This window comes from Trichomycterus rosablanca, chromosome 1 (genome assembly GCF_030014385.1).
Source record: "Trichomycterus rosablanca isolate fTriRos1 chromosome 1, fTriRos1.hap1, whole genome shotgun sequence".
Taxonomy (NCBI): Eukaryota; Metazoa; Chordata; class Actinopteri; order Siluriformes; family Trichomycteridae; genus Trichomycterus; species Trichomycterus rosablanca.
In genome coordinates this window covers 24,250,623-24,262,837 of record NC_085988.1, presented here as the reverse complement: position 1 = coordinate 24,262,837, position 12,215 = coordinate 24,250,623, and the positions used below count along the sequence as shown (strand labels likewise).

The 12,215-nt window shown below is 37.3% G+C and overlaps 3 protein-coding genes across 3 annotated transcripts; all 3 read right to left on the bottom strand.

The window, feature by feature from the left end:
* Positions 1-282: 282 nt before the first annotated feature.
* On the bottom strand, positions 283-2,643 carry LOC134314552 (protocadherin alpha-3-like). The gene has a single exon (XM_062995223.1). It carries the CDS (start codon positions 2,641-2,643, stop codon positions 283-285), a length of 2,361 nt encoding a protein of 786 aa, XP_062851293.1.
* A 1,090-nt stretch (positions 2,644-3,733) lies between these two features.
* Positions 3,734-6,088, bottom strand: LOC134314468 (protocadherin alpha-8-like). The gene has a single exon (XM_062995102.1). The coding sequence runs from the start codon at positions 6,086-6,088 to the stop codon at positions 3,734-3,736; it is 2,355 nt and encodes a 784-aa protein (XP_062851172.1).
* A 3,485-nt stretch (positions 6,089-9,573) lies between these two features.
* LOC134314377 (protocadherin gamma-A11-like) lies at positions 9,574-11,955 on the bottom strand. The gene has a single exon (XM_062994995.1). It carries the CDS (start codon positions 11,953-11,955, stop codon positions 9,574-9,576), a length of 2,382 nt encoding a protein of 793 aa, XP_062851065.1.
* Positions 11,956-12,215: the final 260 nt, after the last annotated feature.

Sequence of the window (12,215 nt, the reverse complement as noted above, 5' to 3'; positions counted from 1 at the left end):
AACTTATCCGGGCTTACAGTGTGACAAAACATGGTATTGACATGATTATCTCAAAAAAGCAATGCATAAGCAAGCAACTCCCCACCTCCAGCTATTACCCCTTTGGTAATAATCTACTTATGATCATTCAACATTAAGCATGAACCCAATACAAAGCAAAATTACAAACAACAAATGCAAGAAAATTGCACATGTCAATTGATGTGCCAGCTTAACATATGGTGCTCAGTAAACATTTTAAACAGAGATTGTTTAGGTACTTGAATATACATAATATTGTACTTAGCAATTGCTTACCTCTCTGGAGTCTATCCCTCTGCGATCTGGTACTACTAGAGTAGTCATGTTACTGCCTGGAACTATAGCAGAACCAGTGCTCATTCTGGGTCCAACCAACATATATTGTTTATCCGCAGATTTGTACTGAATGCTGTGACACAATGTCCCGTCATAAGCTGCATCTTGTAAATACTTTGAGGAATAATTTGTGGGTTTTGAGCACTGTATTATTATCAACACGAGTATGCTTATGACAAAAAGCACCGAAACCGAACCCAAAGTAATGATTAAATAAAATGTAATGTTATTTTCCTTGTTGTCTCTTGTCGTGCTTTTAACGTCTGATGTGGCAAAGGCCTCTTTGGGCTCCACAACTTTAATAATCAGAGTAGCTGTTGCTGAAAGTGAAACATTGCCATTGTCTTTAACCAGTATGACCAGTTTATGGTTGGCATAGTCTGTTTCTGTGAATGAGCGAAGGGTCCTGATCTGTCCTGTATAGCGATCAATACCGAAGAGACTGTGGTCACTTATTTCCTGAAGTGAAAACAATAACCAGCCATTGTATCCTATGTCCGCATCATATGCTCTTACTTTAGTAACCAAATATCCTGCATTTACATTGCAGTAAACCTCTTCCACACCTTGAGCAGAACCGTTAGCGCTGACTGGATATAAGATCACTGGAGCATTGTCGTTCTGATCTAAAATGAAAACGTTCACTGTGACGTTGGTGTTCAGTGATGGAGTTCCAGAATCTGTGGCAACAACATGGAACTGAAATGTTTTTACTGTCTCAAAGTCAAAACTTGTTAGTGCAATCATCTCTCCACTTCCAGAGTTTATGTTCAGTAATGAAGAAAGTTTGTTTTCCTTGCTGGTGTCTCGCAAAATCTGGTAGGTGATCATGGCGTTTTTGTCTAAATCATGGTCACGAGCAGATACGGAAAACATTGGCATGCCTGGTACATTGTTTTCTCCTACATAAAACACGTATGGGCTAAAGGAAAATTCTGGGCTATTATCATTTACATCAGATATCAGAACTGCAATTGTTTTAATAGACGACAATGAAGGCTCCCCTGCGTCTTTGGCGACTAATTCGATATTGTATTGTGATATTTTCTCTCTATCAAGCAGAGACGCAGTTGTCAATGAGTACGTATTTTCCTGTGAGGACTGTATTAACTTGAAAGGTAGATTTTCAGGTAACAAGCATAACACTTTTCCATTTACACCGGAGTCTAAATCACTTACACTTATTAGTGCTATCGTAGTTCCCAACTTCGAATTTTCTGCTACTGTACTCGAAAATGACGTCACTTCAATATCTGGTCCATTATCATTTACATCAATAACGTGTATTAAAATGCTCTTATCTGTTGTTAGAGGAGCAGTTGCTTTATCCGATGCCTGAATGTAAATCTCATATTGGTCCATTTGTTCAAAATCTATGTGTCCACTCACAAACAATTCCCCTGTAACAGGATCTAAATTAAAAATATCACGCACGTCATTGTCAACATCATGACCAAACACGTAAAACACTTCACCGTTTAAACCATCGTCCAAGTCTGTTGCGTTCACCTGTATTACAGTTGTACCTATTGGTGCGTTCTCAACAATCTTAGCAGAGTAAGAGTCTTTCGTAAAAACTGGACTATTATCGTTTACATCTAGGACATCTACAGTTATTTTCATAGTGCCGGTTTTAGGGGGTTTTCCACCGTCCAGCGCTGTAAGTAGGAGCTCATGGGTAGGATTTCTTTCCCTGTCTAATTGTTTTTGTAAAATTAAGAAAGGCATTTTTCGATCCGATCCTCCGTCTTTAATCTCAATTAGAAAATGCTCATTATGGCTGACTTTATATGTTTGCACCGAATTTGTACCACTGTCCGGATCCCGAGCTGCTTGTAACTGAAACCGTGACCCAGATAAGGCGCTTTCCGTTATTTCCAGACGTTTTTCCTTCTCCGGGAATATCGGAGCATGATCGTTTATGTCCACAATCTCAACTGCTACGTAATGTATCTCCAGTGGGTTTTCAAGAGCGACTTTCAGATTAACCAAGCACGAGATCCCTTTCTCACATACCTTTTCCCGATCAATTTTCCCGTTTATATACAAGACACCATCATTTTGATTTATCCTGAACAAAGGCTCCACCGTTGTTGAAATGACGCGAAAACCTCTTTCCTTTAGGCTTTTGTGATCAATACCCAGATCCTTTGCTATATTTCCAACCACAGTTCCATCTTTCTGCTCTTCCAGAACAGAATATTTTGTCTGTGCCATGGTGCTTCTCCAAAATAACAAAAAGAATGCGAGATTCAGTATCCATGACGCCTGCCACCTTTGTTCCATTTTTAAAGAAAATTCGTCCAGATTTTCCCCACGTTAAGACTGATTAAAAACATAGCATGTACTCATGTTACATTTAATCAAGTTATTGATCAGAAGTAGGTTATTTAGTCTGAATAGAAATGCCCTTCGTAAAGTAGATGGTGCATTGTTTGAGCAAGAAGGCTTTAACCAACCGATGAGTCAACCAGCACACGAGAGCGGCAAACGCATAAAAACGTTAGTTTAGTTTATACTGCCACCCTGTGATTTCATAGTTTACTGCACAAAAATTATTTTACCAATTTGCTTACAAGATAGATAGACTGAGATTTGGACTGCCAACAGGCCAATCACACATAAGTCTCTACAAAGCCACGCTGTTGTAGCATAGTAGAATAAGCCTGGTCATTGTCTTGCTGAAATAACTGTAGACTTTCCAATAAAACGTCATCTTGATGGCAGCTAATGTCTTTATAAAATACCAATATACACCATCATGTAAATAGTACCTTTACACAAATGCAAATGTATTCATAAAAAGTGGTCTAAACCTAGTAGGCTTAGTAAATAAACAAAGTTTTGGTATTAATTTGAAAACGTTCTTATGTTTGTTGGTGGCTAAATGCATTCCTATACTGACTGAGTCCTGCATTAGATGGCTATAGTATTAATTATACAGCCTTGAACCTTTTAGTGATTTGTAACAGTACCTTAAAATCTAAACTAACAAACTGACAAACAAAAAAAAAGATTTACATATGCATTTTGTATCAGTCCACATTGTTTAATAAGTGTCTGAAAAAACTCTTATTTTTGCTTTTTTTCAAAATCGTAGGATACTGACTTTGGTAATTGTGACATGACCATGAAACATTAACACATTAAAAATGTTTCACAACACATCTTACCTCAAAAAGCAATGCCAAAGCAAGCAGCTCCACACATACATTCATTAGCACTTTGGTTATGCTCTACTTATGATCATTCACCATAAAGCTTAAGTACAATACAAAGCAAAACAAAAAAAATGCAAGAAAAGCATATAATAAACCTCTGAAATAGTGATTGCTCAGCTACTTTTTTACTTAAACATAACTATCCATACAAAAACTTAACAACAGCTTACCTCTACTGAAACTATCCGTCTGCGATCCGGTGCCACTAGAGTAGTCATGTTACTGCCTGGAACTATAGCAGAACCAGTGCTCATTCTGGGTCCAACCAACATATATTGTTTATCCGCAGATTTATACTGAATGCTGTGACACAATGTCCCGTCATAAGCTGCATCTTGTAAATACTTTGAGGAAAAATCTGTGGATTTTGAGCATTGCATTATTAGCAACATGAGTATGCTTATGACAAAAAGCACTGATACCAAGCCCAAGGTAATAATGAGATAAAATGTAATGTTATTTTCCTCAATGACTCCTGCCGTGCTTTTAACATCTGAAGCAGCAAAGGCCTCTTTGGGCTCCACAACTTTAATAATCACGGTAGCTGTTGCTGAAAGTGAAACATTGCCATTGTCTTTAACCAGTATGACCAGTTTATGGTTGGCATCGTCGGTTTCCATGTATGAGCGAAGGGTCCTGATCTGTCCTGTATAGCGATCCAAACCAAAGAGAGTGTGGTCACTTACTTCCTGGAGTGAAAACAATAACCAGCCATTGTATCCTATGTCCGCATCATATGCTCTCACTTTAGTCACAAGATATCCTGCATTTACATCGCGGTAAACCTCTTCCACACCTTCAGCAGAACCGTTAGCGCTGACTGGATATAAGATCACTGGAGGATTGTCGTTCTGATCTAAAATGAAAACGTTCACTGTGACGTTGGTGCTCAGTGATGGAGTTCCAGAATCCGTAGCAACAACATGAATCTGAAATGTTTTGATTGTCTCGAAGTCAAAACTTGTTAGTGCAATCATCTCTCCACTTTCAGAGTTTATGTTTAGTAATGAAGAAAATTTGTTTTCCTTGCCTGTGTCTTTGAAAATCTGGTAGGTGATCATGGCGTTTTTGTCTAAATCATGGTCACAAGCAGATACGGAAAACATGGGCATGCCTGGTACATTGTTTTCTCTTACATAAAACACGTATGGGCTAAAGGAAAATTCTGGACTATTATCATTTACATCAGATATCAGAACTGTAATTGTTTTAATAGACGACAATGAAGGCTCCCCTGCGTCTTTGGCGACTAATTCGATATTGTATTGCGATATTTTCTCTCTATCAAGCAGAGACGCAATTGTCAACGAGTACGTATTTTCCTGTAAGGACTGTATTAACTTGAAAGGTAGATTTTCAGGTAACAAGCAAAACACTTTTCCATTTACACCGGAGTCTAAATCACTTACACTAATTAGTGCTACTGTAGTTCCCATTTTCGAATCCTCTGCTACCGTACTCGAAAATGACGTCACTTCAATATCTGGTGCATTATCATTTACATCAATAACGTGTATTAAAATGCTCTTATCTGTTGTTAGAGGAGCAGTTGCTTTATCCGATGCCTGAATGTAAATCTCATATTGGTCCCTTTGTTCAAAATCTATGTGTCCATTCACAAACAATTCCCCTGTAACAGGATCTAAATTAAAAATATCACGCACGTCATTGTCAACATCATGACCAAACACGTAAAACACTTCACCGTTTAAACCATCGTCCGTGTCTGTCGCGTTTACCTGTATTACAGTTGTACCTATTGGTGCGTTCTCAACAATCTTAGCAGAGTAAGAGTCTTTCGTAAAAACTGGACTATTGTCGTTTACATCTAGGACATCTACAATTATTTGTATAGTCCCGGTTTTAGGGGGTTTTCCACCGTCTAACGCTGTAAGTAGGAGCTCATGGGTAGGATTTCTTTCCCTGTCTAATTGTTTTTGTAAAATTAAGAAAGGCATTTTTCGATCCAATCCTCCGTCTTTAACCTCAATTCGGAAATGTTCGTTGTGACTGATTTTATATGTTTGCACCGAATTTGTACCACTGTCTGGATCCCGTGCTGCTTGTAACTGAAACCGTGACCCGGATAAGGCAATTTCCGTTATTTCTAGACGTTTTTCCTTATCCGGGAATATCGGAGCATGATCGTTTATGTCCACAATCTCAACTGCTACGTAATGTATCTCTAAGGGGTTTTCAAGAGCGACTTTCAGATTAACCAAGCACGAGATCCCTTTCTCACATACCTTTTCCCGATCAATTTCCCCGTTGACATACAAGACACCATCATTTTGATTCATCCTGAACAAAGACTCTGCCGATATGACGCGAAATCCTCTTTCCTTTAGGGTTTTGTGATCAATACCCAGATCCTTTGCTATATTTCCAACCATAGTTCCATCTTTCTGCTCTTCCAGAAGGGAATATTTTATCTGTGCCAGAGTGCTTTTCCATAATAACAGCGATATTGCAAGCTTCAGTATCCATGACACATACCACCTTTGTTCCATTCTCAAAAAATTCGTCCCGATTTTGACTACGTTAAAATAATGTAAAAAAAAATTAAACATATTATTTTTACTAAAATTCACTTTAATCAAGTTATTGTGGCTGATCAGAAGTAGGTGATCTAGTCTGAATAGAAATGCCTTTCGTAGATTAGAAGGTGCATTGTTTGAGCAAGAAGGCTTTAACCAACTGATGAGGCAGTAGCACACGAGAGCGGCCAACGCATAGCAACGTTAGTTTAGTTTATACTGCCACCCTGTGATTTCATAGTTTACTGCACAAAAATAAATTTCACCGATTTTACTGCTTATAATGTAATGCTTAATTTTATTTACATTCGGGCAATAGTACTGTTATGTTATTATTAAATAAAATGCAACTTTTGCCCATCTTTCGCAAAAATCGCAAAAAGCCTTGACAACCACACTCGCTGTTGCTAAAAGTAATACACTGTTCGCAGACAACGCTGGTTAAACTTCACAGACTATGAAAGCGCTTACCTGACCCTTTTTAAGATGCTATGGTAAAAAAACAATAACTTAGATTCTACATGATTATTACATTTAATTGCATAATAATTTAACAGGTTATGCCACTTCTGGCTACAGCAATTGCGAACAAACGCTTACAATAAATTGATTAATTTTGTAAATTAATTTTTGCTCACTATTGTTAGTAAAATTGCTAAGAGTATACTTTATATTGCTTATTGCTATAAAAGTTTAAAAAAAAAGTTTAAAGTTAAATTTATATTCAGCAGGACTGATAGTAATTCTGAGTATAAGTATGTCGAACTAAACTGAAATATCAATTTGGTAAGTTGATTGATTAAGCAACTAAGGGGAGTATCACATAGTGTGTTTATTACCCTCAGTAATATCTTTTTTATTTAAAAATTGCATATTGTGGTAGCTACGTTTGTCTTGGAGGCGATATTTCGTTTAAGAGCACCTGTGTTTTGTGAAAAAGCCTCTCATAGCCAGTAATTTTTAACTTTCACATATATATTTTTTTCTTTTCGGGGCTGGTAACTGGTGCATTAATAAAAATGTTTGAATCTATTGATTTAGGAGTCTTTCGTAAAAACTGGACTATTATCGATACATCTAGGACATCTACAACTATTTGTATAGTCCCAGTTTTAGGGAGTTTTTCACCGTCCAGCGTTGTAAGGAGGAGCTCATGGGTAAGGATTGCAGTCCCTCTCTAATTGTTTTTGTAAAATTAAAAAAAGGTAGCCAGTAATTTTCAACTTTTACATATATATTTTTTTACTTTTGTAAAGTAAAAAAAAAACCTTTTGTTTACTAGTGCATTGATAATTTTAAAATCTATAGGTTTTTAGAAATATTGTTACAATACATAGACATAAACAAATCTTTAAGAGACCCTTGTCAGTCTCTCTTAAAATCTGGTAGGTGATCATAGCAATTTAATTTGAATCATTGCCCCACGCCGATACAGAAAACATGTGCATGCCAGAACAGTGATGGATTTAACCGACGATAGTGACGGATTTCCTGCGTCTTTTGCGAAAATTATATTATTATATTGTGAATTTTTCTCTGTATCTAGTTACGACGCAGTTATCAATAAATAAATATTTTCCTGTGAGGATTGTATTAACCTAAAAGGTACATCTTCGGGTAACAAGCAGGACACTTTTTCGTTTACACCGGAGTGTAAGTGCTATTGTAGTTCCTAACTTGGAATTCTCTTCAATTGTACTCGAAATAACGTCACTTCGACCTCTGGCGCGTTATCATTTACGTCAACAATGTGTATGCTCTTATCTGTTGTTAAAGGTGCAGTTGCTTTATTCGAATCATAAAGAATGATATACCTAAATGTCGTTTTTATATTAGGCCTTTTCATATTGGGCTCGAAATCTATTTTGCCTTTTACAACTAATTTTTCCGCAGACAGCTTCAAAGGTTTGCGCACTTTACTGTCCGCATCATGTCCAAAAGAAAAAAAAAACTTCACCATTAACACCATCGTCTAAATCAGTTGCATTTACCTGTATTACCGTGGTACCTATCGGCGCATTCTCAAAAAAAACTTGGAATGGTACGAGTCTTTCGTAAAAACAGGACTGTTGTTATTTACATCTATAACAATTACTTCACTGGTGCCAGACTTCGGGGATTTTTCTCAGTCTGCCCCTGTGAGGATGAGTTTGCAGCTGGGATTAATTTCCCTTTTGTAAATGTAGGAAAGGCATTTTTCCACCCATTTCTTGGTTTTTAGTGTCGATTTGAAAATATTCATTATGACTGAGTTTAAATGTTTGCACCGAATTTGTACCACTGTCTGGATCGAGTGCTGCTTGTAGCTGAAACCGTAAAACAGGTAAGAGGTTTTATGATATTTCCAATTGTTTTTCTTTCTCCGCAAATATCGGAGTATGATCGTATCATTTACAACATAATGAATCTCTAGGAGATTTTCGAGAGCAGCTTTTGGATTAACTGAGCACGAGATGCCTTTCTCACACAGTTCTTTCCTGTCTATTTTTCTGTTTATATAAGACACCATCATTCTGATTTAGCTTGAACAGAGACTCTCCAGTAGTTGATACGACGCGAAATGCTCTTTCCTTTAAGGTTCTGTGATCACCTCCTAAATCCTTTGCGATATCGCCAACCACATAGCCGTCTTTCTGCTCTTCCAGAACCGAATATCTTATCAGTGCTAGAGTCTTAATCCAAAACAATAGTGCCGCAAATCCAAGTTTAGGCCATGATACATACGTCCCTTGTTTCATTTTGATAGAAAATTCGTTCATATCTCGGCCATGTTAGCCGAGACAGCATTCAGAGTGCGTAATTATACTACTAATAATTGTGGTTAAACCAAAGTAACTTGATTTCCGAGTGAAATGTCCCTAGTAGATCACAAGGGGTCATATACTTCATATAATGAAATATATGCAGTTCCACGAGACCATGGAACGTATTAACAGGTTTTTCATATACATTCTTATGGGAAAAATACCCTTTTTAAACTCAACGCCATTCCCAGAACCAATTGACGCTGGGTTGTAAGGTACAACTGTAACTTGTTAAATATGTATGCAGATTTTAAGGTAACCTATGATGCTTATTAAAGGACACAGCTGAAGATTTAAAATCGGACAAAATACTTCTTCAAATTGTATCAACTGTTATCTTCAAACGAGTGAGTGTTATAATTACAGATTATGTAACAGTGGTAAATATTACCCTGTCCCAATTTTTTGAACGTTTTGAAGTCGTCACATTTGGAATACATTTAGGCCCTTGTTTATAAATAAAAAAATATATATATTTTTTAATGTAAAACATAAGATATTGTTTTTGTACGTTTTCTACAGTCATTTCTATTTTTTTTTTTACTTCTGATACTTTATGACTTTAAGATTTTTGCATTATTTAACGTACTATTTTGAATTGGGCTTTGTAAATAAACAAATCTACAACATTTTACATGTATTGAAACGTTTACCTTAACATGACTTAGAAATAGCTCTTACCTCTCCAGAAGCTCTTCTGCGATCTGGTACCACTAGAGTATTTGCATTACTACTAGAACCTAAAGTAGAACCGGCACTCATTCTATGCCCAACTAACATGTATTGTTTATCTCCGGATCTGTACTGGATGCTGTGACATAATGTCCCGTCATACTTTAAATCTTGCAGATATTCGGATGAATAGTCTGTAGAGTTGGAGCACTGCATTATAATTAGCACAATTAAACTGATAACAAAAAGCAATGAAACCAGTCCCAGTGTAACCATCAAATACAGTGTTACGTTATTTTTTTCATCATTTTTAACTGTAGTTTTTACATCGTCAGCTGCAAAAGCTTCTTTGGGATCCAGAACTTTTATCTTCATAGTCGCTGTAGCTGAAAGTGAAACGTTGCCATTGTCTTTGACCAGGACGACTAGTTTATGTTCGGCTTCGTCTGTCTCTGTGAATGAACGAAGTGTTCTTATTTGACCTGTATAGCGGTCCAAACCAAAAAGACTGTGGTCACTCACTTTCTGCAGGGAAAACAATAACCAGCCATTGTATCCTATATCTGCGTCGTAGGCTCTTACTTTAGTCACTGTATATCCTGCGTTTACATTACGAGGAATCTCCTCCACACCTTCAGCAGAACTGTTAGCACTGACTGGATATAGAATCACTGGAACGTTGTCGTTCTGATCTAGAATGAATACAGTCACTGTCACGTTACTACTAAGTGACGGAGTTCCAGAATCAGTAGCTACAACAAGAAACTGGAACGTTTTTATTGTTTCAAAATCAAAACTCTTAAGCGCATATATTTGGCCATTTTCAGAATTTACACTTACAAAAGATTCATAGGTATACTGCTTAAGGTTGTGTCTCCATATCTGATAGCTGATCACAGCGTTTTTACCAGAATCTCGATCGAAAGCAGATACCGAAAGTAAAGACGTGCCAGGGAGGTTGTTTTCCATTACATAAAAAGTGTATGGGGAAAGTAAAAACTCTGGAGTGTTGTCGTTTACATCTGATACCTGTACATTTATAATTTTTATTGAGGACAGCGACGGCTCTCCTGCGTCTTTTGCAAGTATTGTAATATCGTATTCAAATGCAGTTTCTCTATCAAGCGACGATGCTGTTACCAATGAGTAAACACGATCATGTGTTGATAGAATTAACTTAAAAGGCATGTCATTCGGTACTAAACAAGAAACTTTTCCGTTTATTCCCGAGTCCAAATCAGTCACACTAATTAAAGCAACTGTGGTGCCAGATCTGGAATCTTCCGATATAACACTTGAAAGTGATGTCACCTCTATCTCCGGCGCGTTGTCATTTACATCTACAATCTTTATTGTTACAGTTTTATCTGTTGTCATTGGTACAAATCCTTTGTCAGATGCTTGAATATCGATCTCATATTTATCTTTAACCTCAAAATCTAACTGACCCCTCACGATAATTTCGCCAGTGTTTGGGTGTATTTCAAAAAATTCTCGCAGTTTGTTATTTACATTACCTATTGAATAAACGATCTCCCCATTGGAACCCTCATCCAAATCTGTGGCATTTACCTGCATTAATGTCGTGCCTATAGGTATATTTTCATTCACCATAACAGTATAAACATCTTCAGTAAAAACCGGTGCATTGTCATTAATATCTAACACATTTATGATTATGCCAGTTGTTCCTGATCTCGGTGGTTTCCCGCCATCTAGCGCAGTTATTAGTAGGTTAATTTCCTTTGCAACTTCTCTATCTAACTGCTTTTGTAAAATCAAAGTAGGAAATTTACCATCTTCACGATTTTTGACTTCTAGGCGAAAATAATCGTTGTGACTCAGCTTATAACTTTGAATTGAATTACTGGCACTATCCGGGTCGTGAGCTGCCTGGAGCTGGAATCGAGTACCTGGTAAGGCAGACTCCCATATCTCTAAATGTATCTCTTTCTGAATAAAACTCGGAGCGTTGTCGTTTATGTCTAGAATTTCAACAGATACGTAGTGAATCTCTAGTGGATTTTCAAGAGCAATTTTTATATTTATTAAACAGTTGCCGCCTCCGTCGCAAATCTCCTCTCTGTCAATTTTGTCGTTCACATACAACCCTCCATCATCTTGATTTATATTAAACATTGACTCTCCCGACGCTGTTACAATACGACATCCTCGCTGTTTTAAGACAATTGGGTCAATATGTATATCCTTTGCAATATTTCCAACCAAGGCTCCGTGGTTCTGCTCCTCGGTAAAAGACCATCGTATATGCTCCGAAACGGCTTTTTCAAAGGCCAGCAAAACTGCTACAAGGATAAATTGTGTGTGGCGCTCCCGCCATGATGCGCGTCCTCTTCGTTCCATTTGCAGGCACTACAGCAGCGTTCTAACAGAATATTAATAATATTTCGTGTGTTAGTTTTGTAGCTATGCCACAGTTAACAACACCATGGTTTCCCAGCCGCGATATACTACGTAGAGAAAGCAGCACATAAAGAGTGAAAGGCAAGTATGTGTTTGAAGACAAGAGGCATTAGCTGGTTGTGCACTGACACCTTGCGAGCTAAAAGTTAATAGCATCTTAAGAGTCAAGTGCTGTATATTGTACAAATCACGATAAACAA

Coding starts and splice junctions, on each gene's coding strand:
- LOC134314468 (XM_062995102.1), bottom strand. CDS start 6,088: ATGGAACAAAGGTGGTATGTGTCATGGATACTGAAGCTTGCAATATCG.
- LOC134314377 (XM_062994995.1), bottom strand. CDS start 11,955: ATGGAACGAAGAGGACGCGCATCATGGCGGGAGCGCCACACACAATTT.
- LOC134314552 (XM_062995223.1), bottom strand. CDS start 2,643: ATGGAACAAAGGTGGCAGGCGTCATGGATACTGAATCTCGCATTCTTT.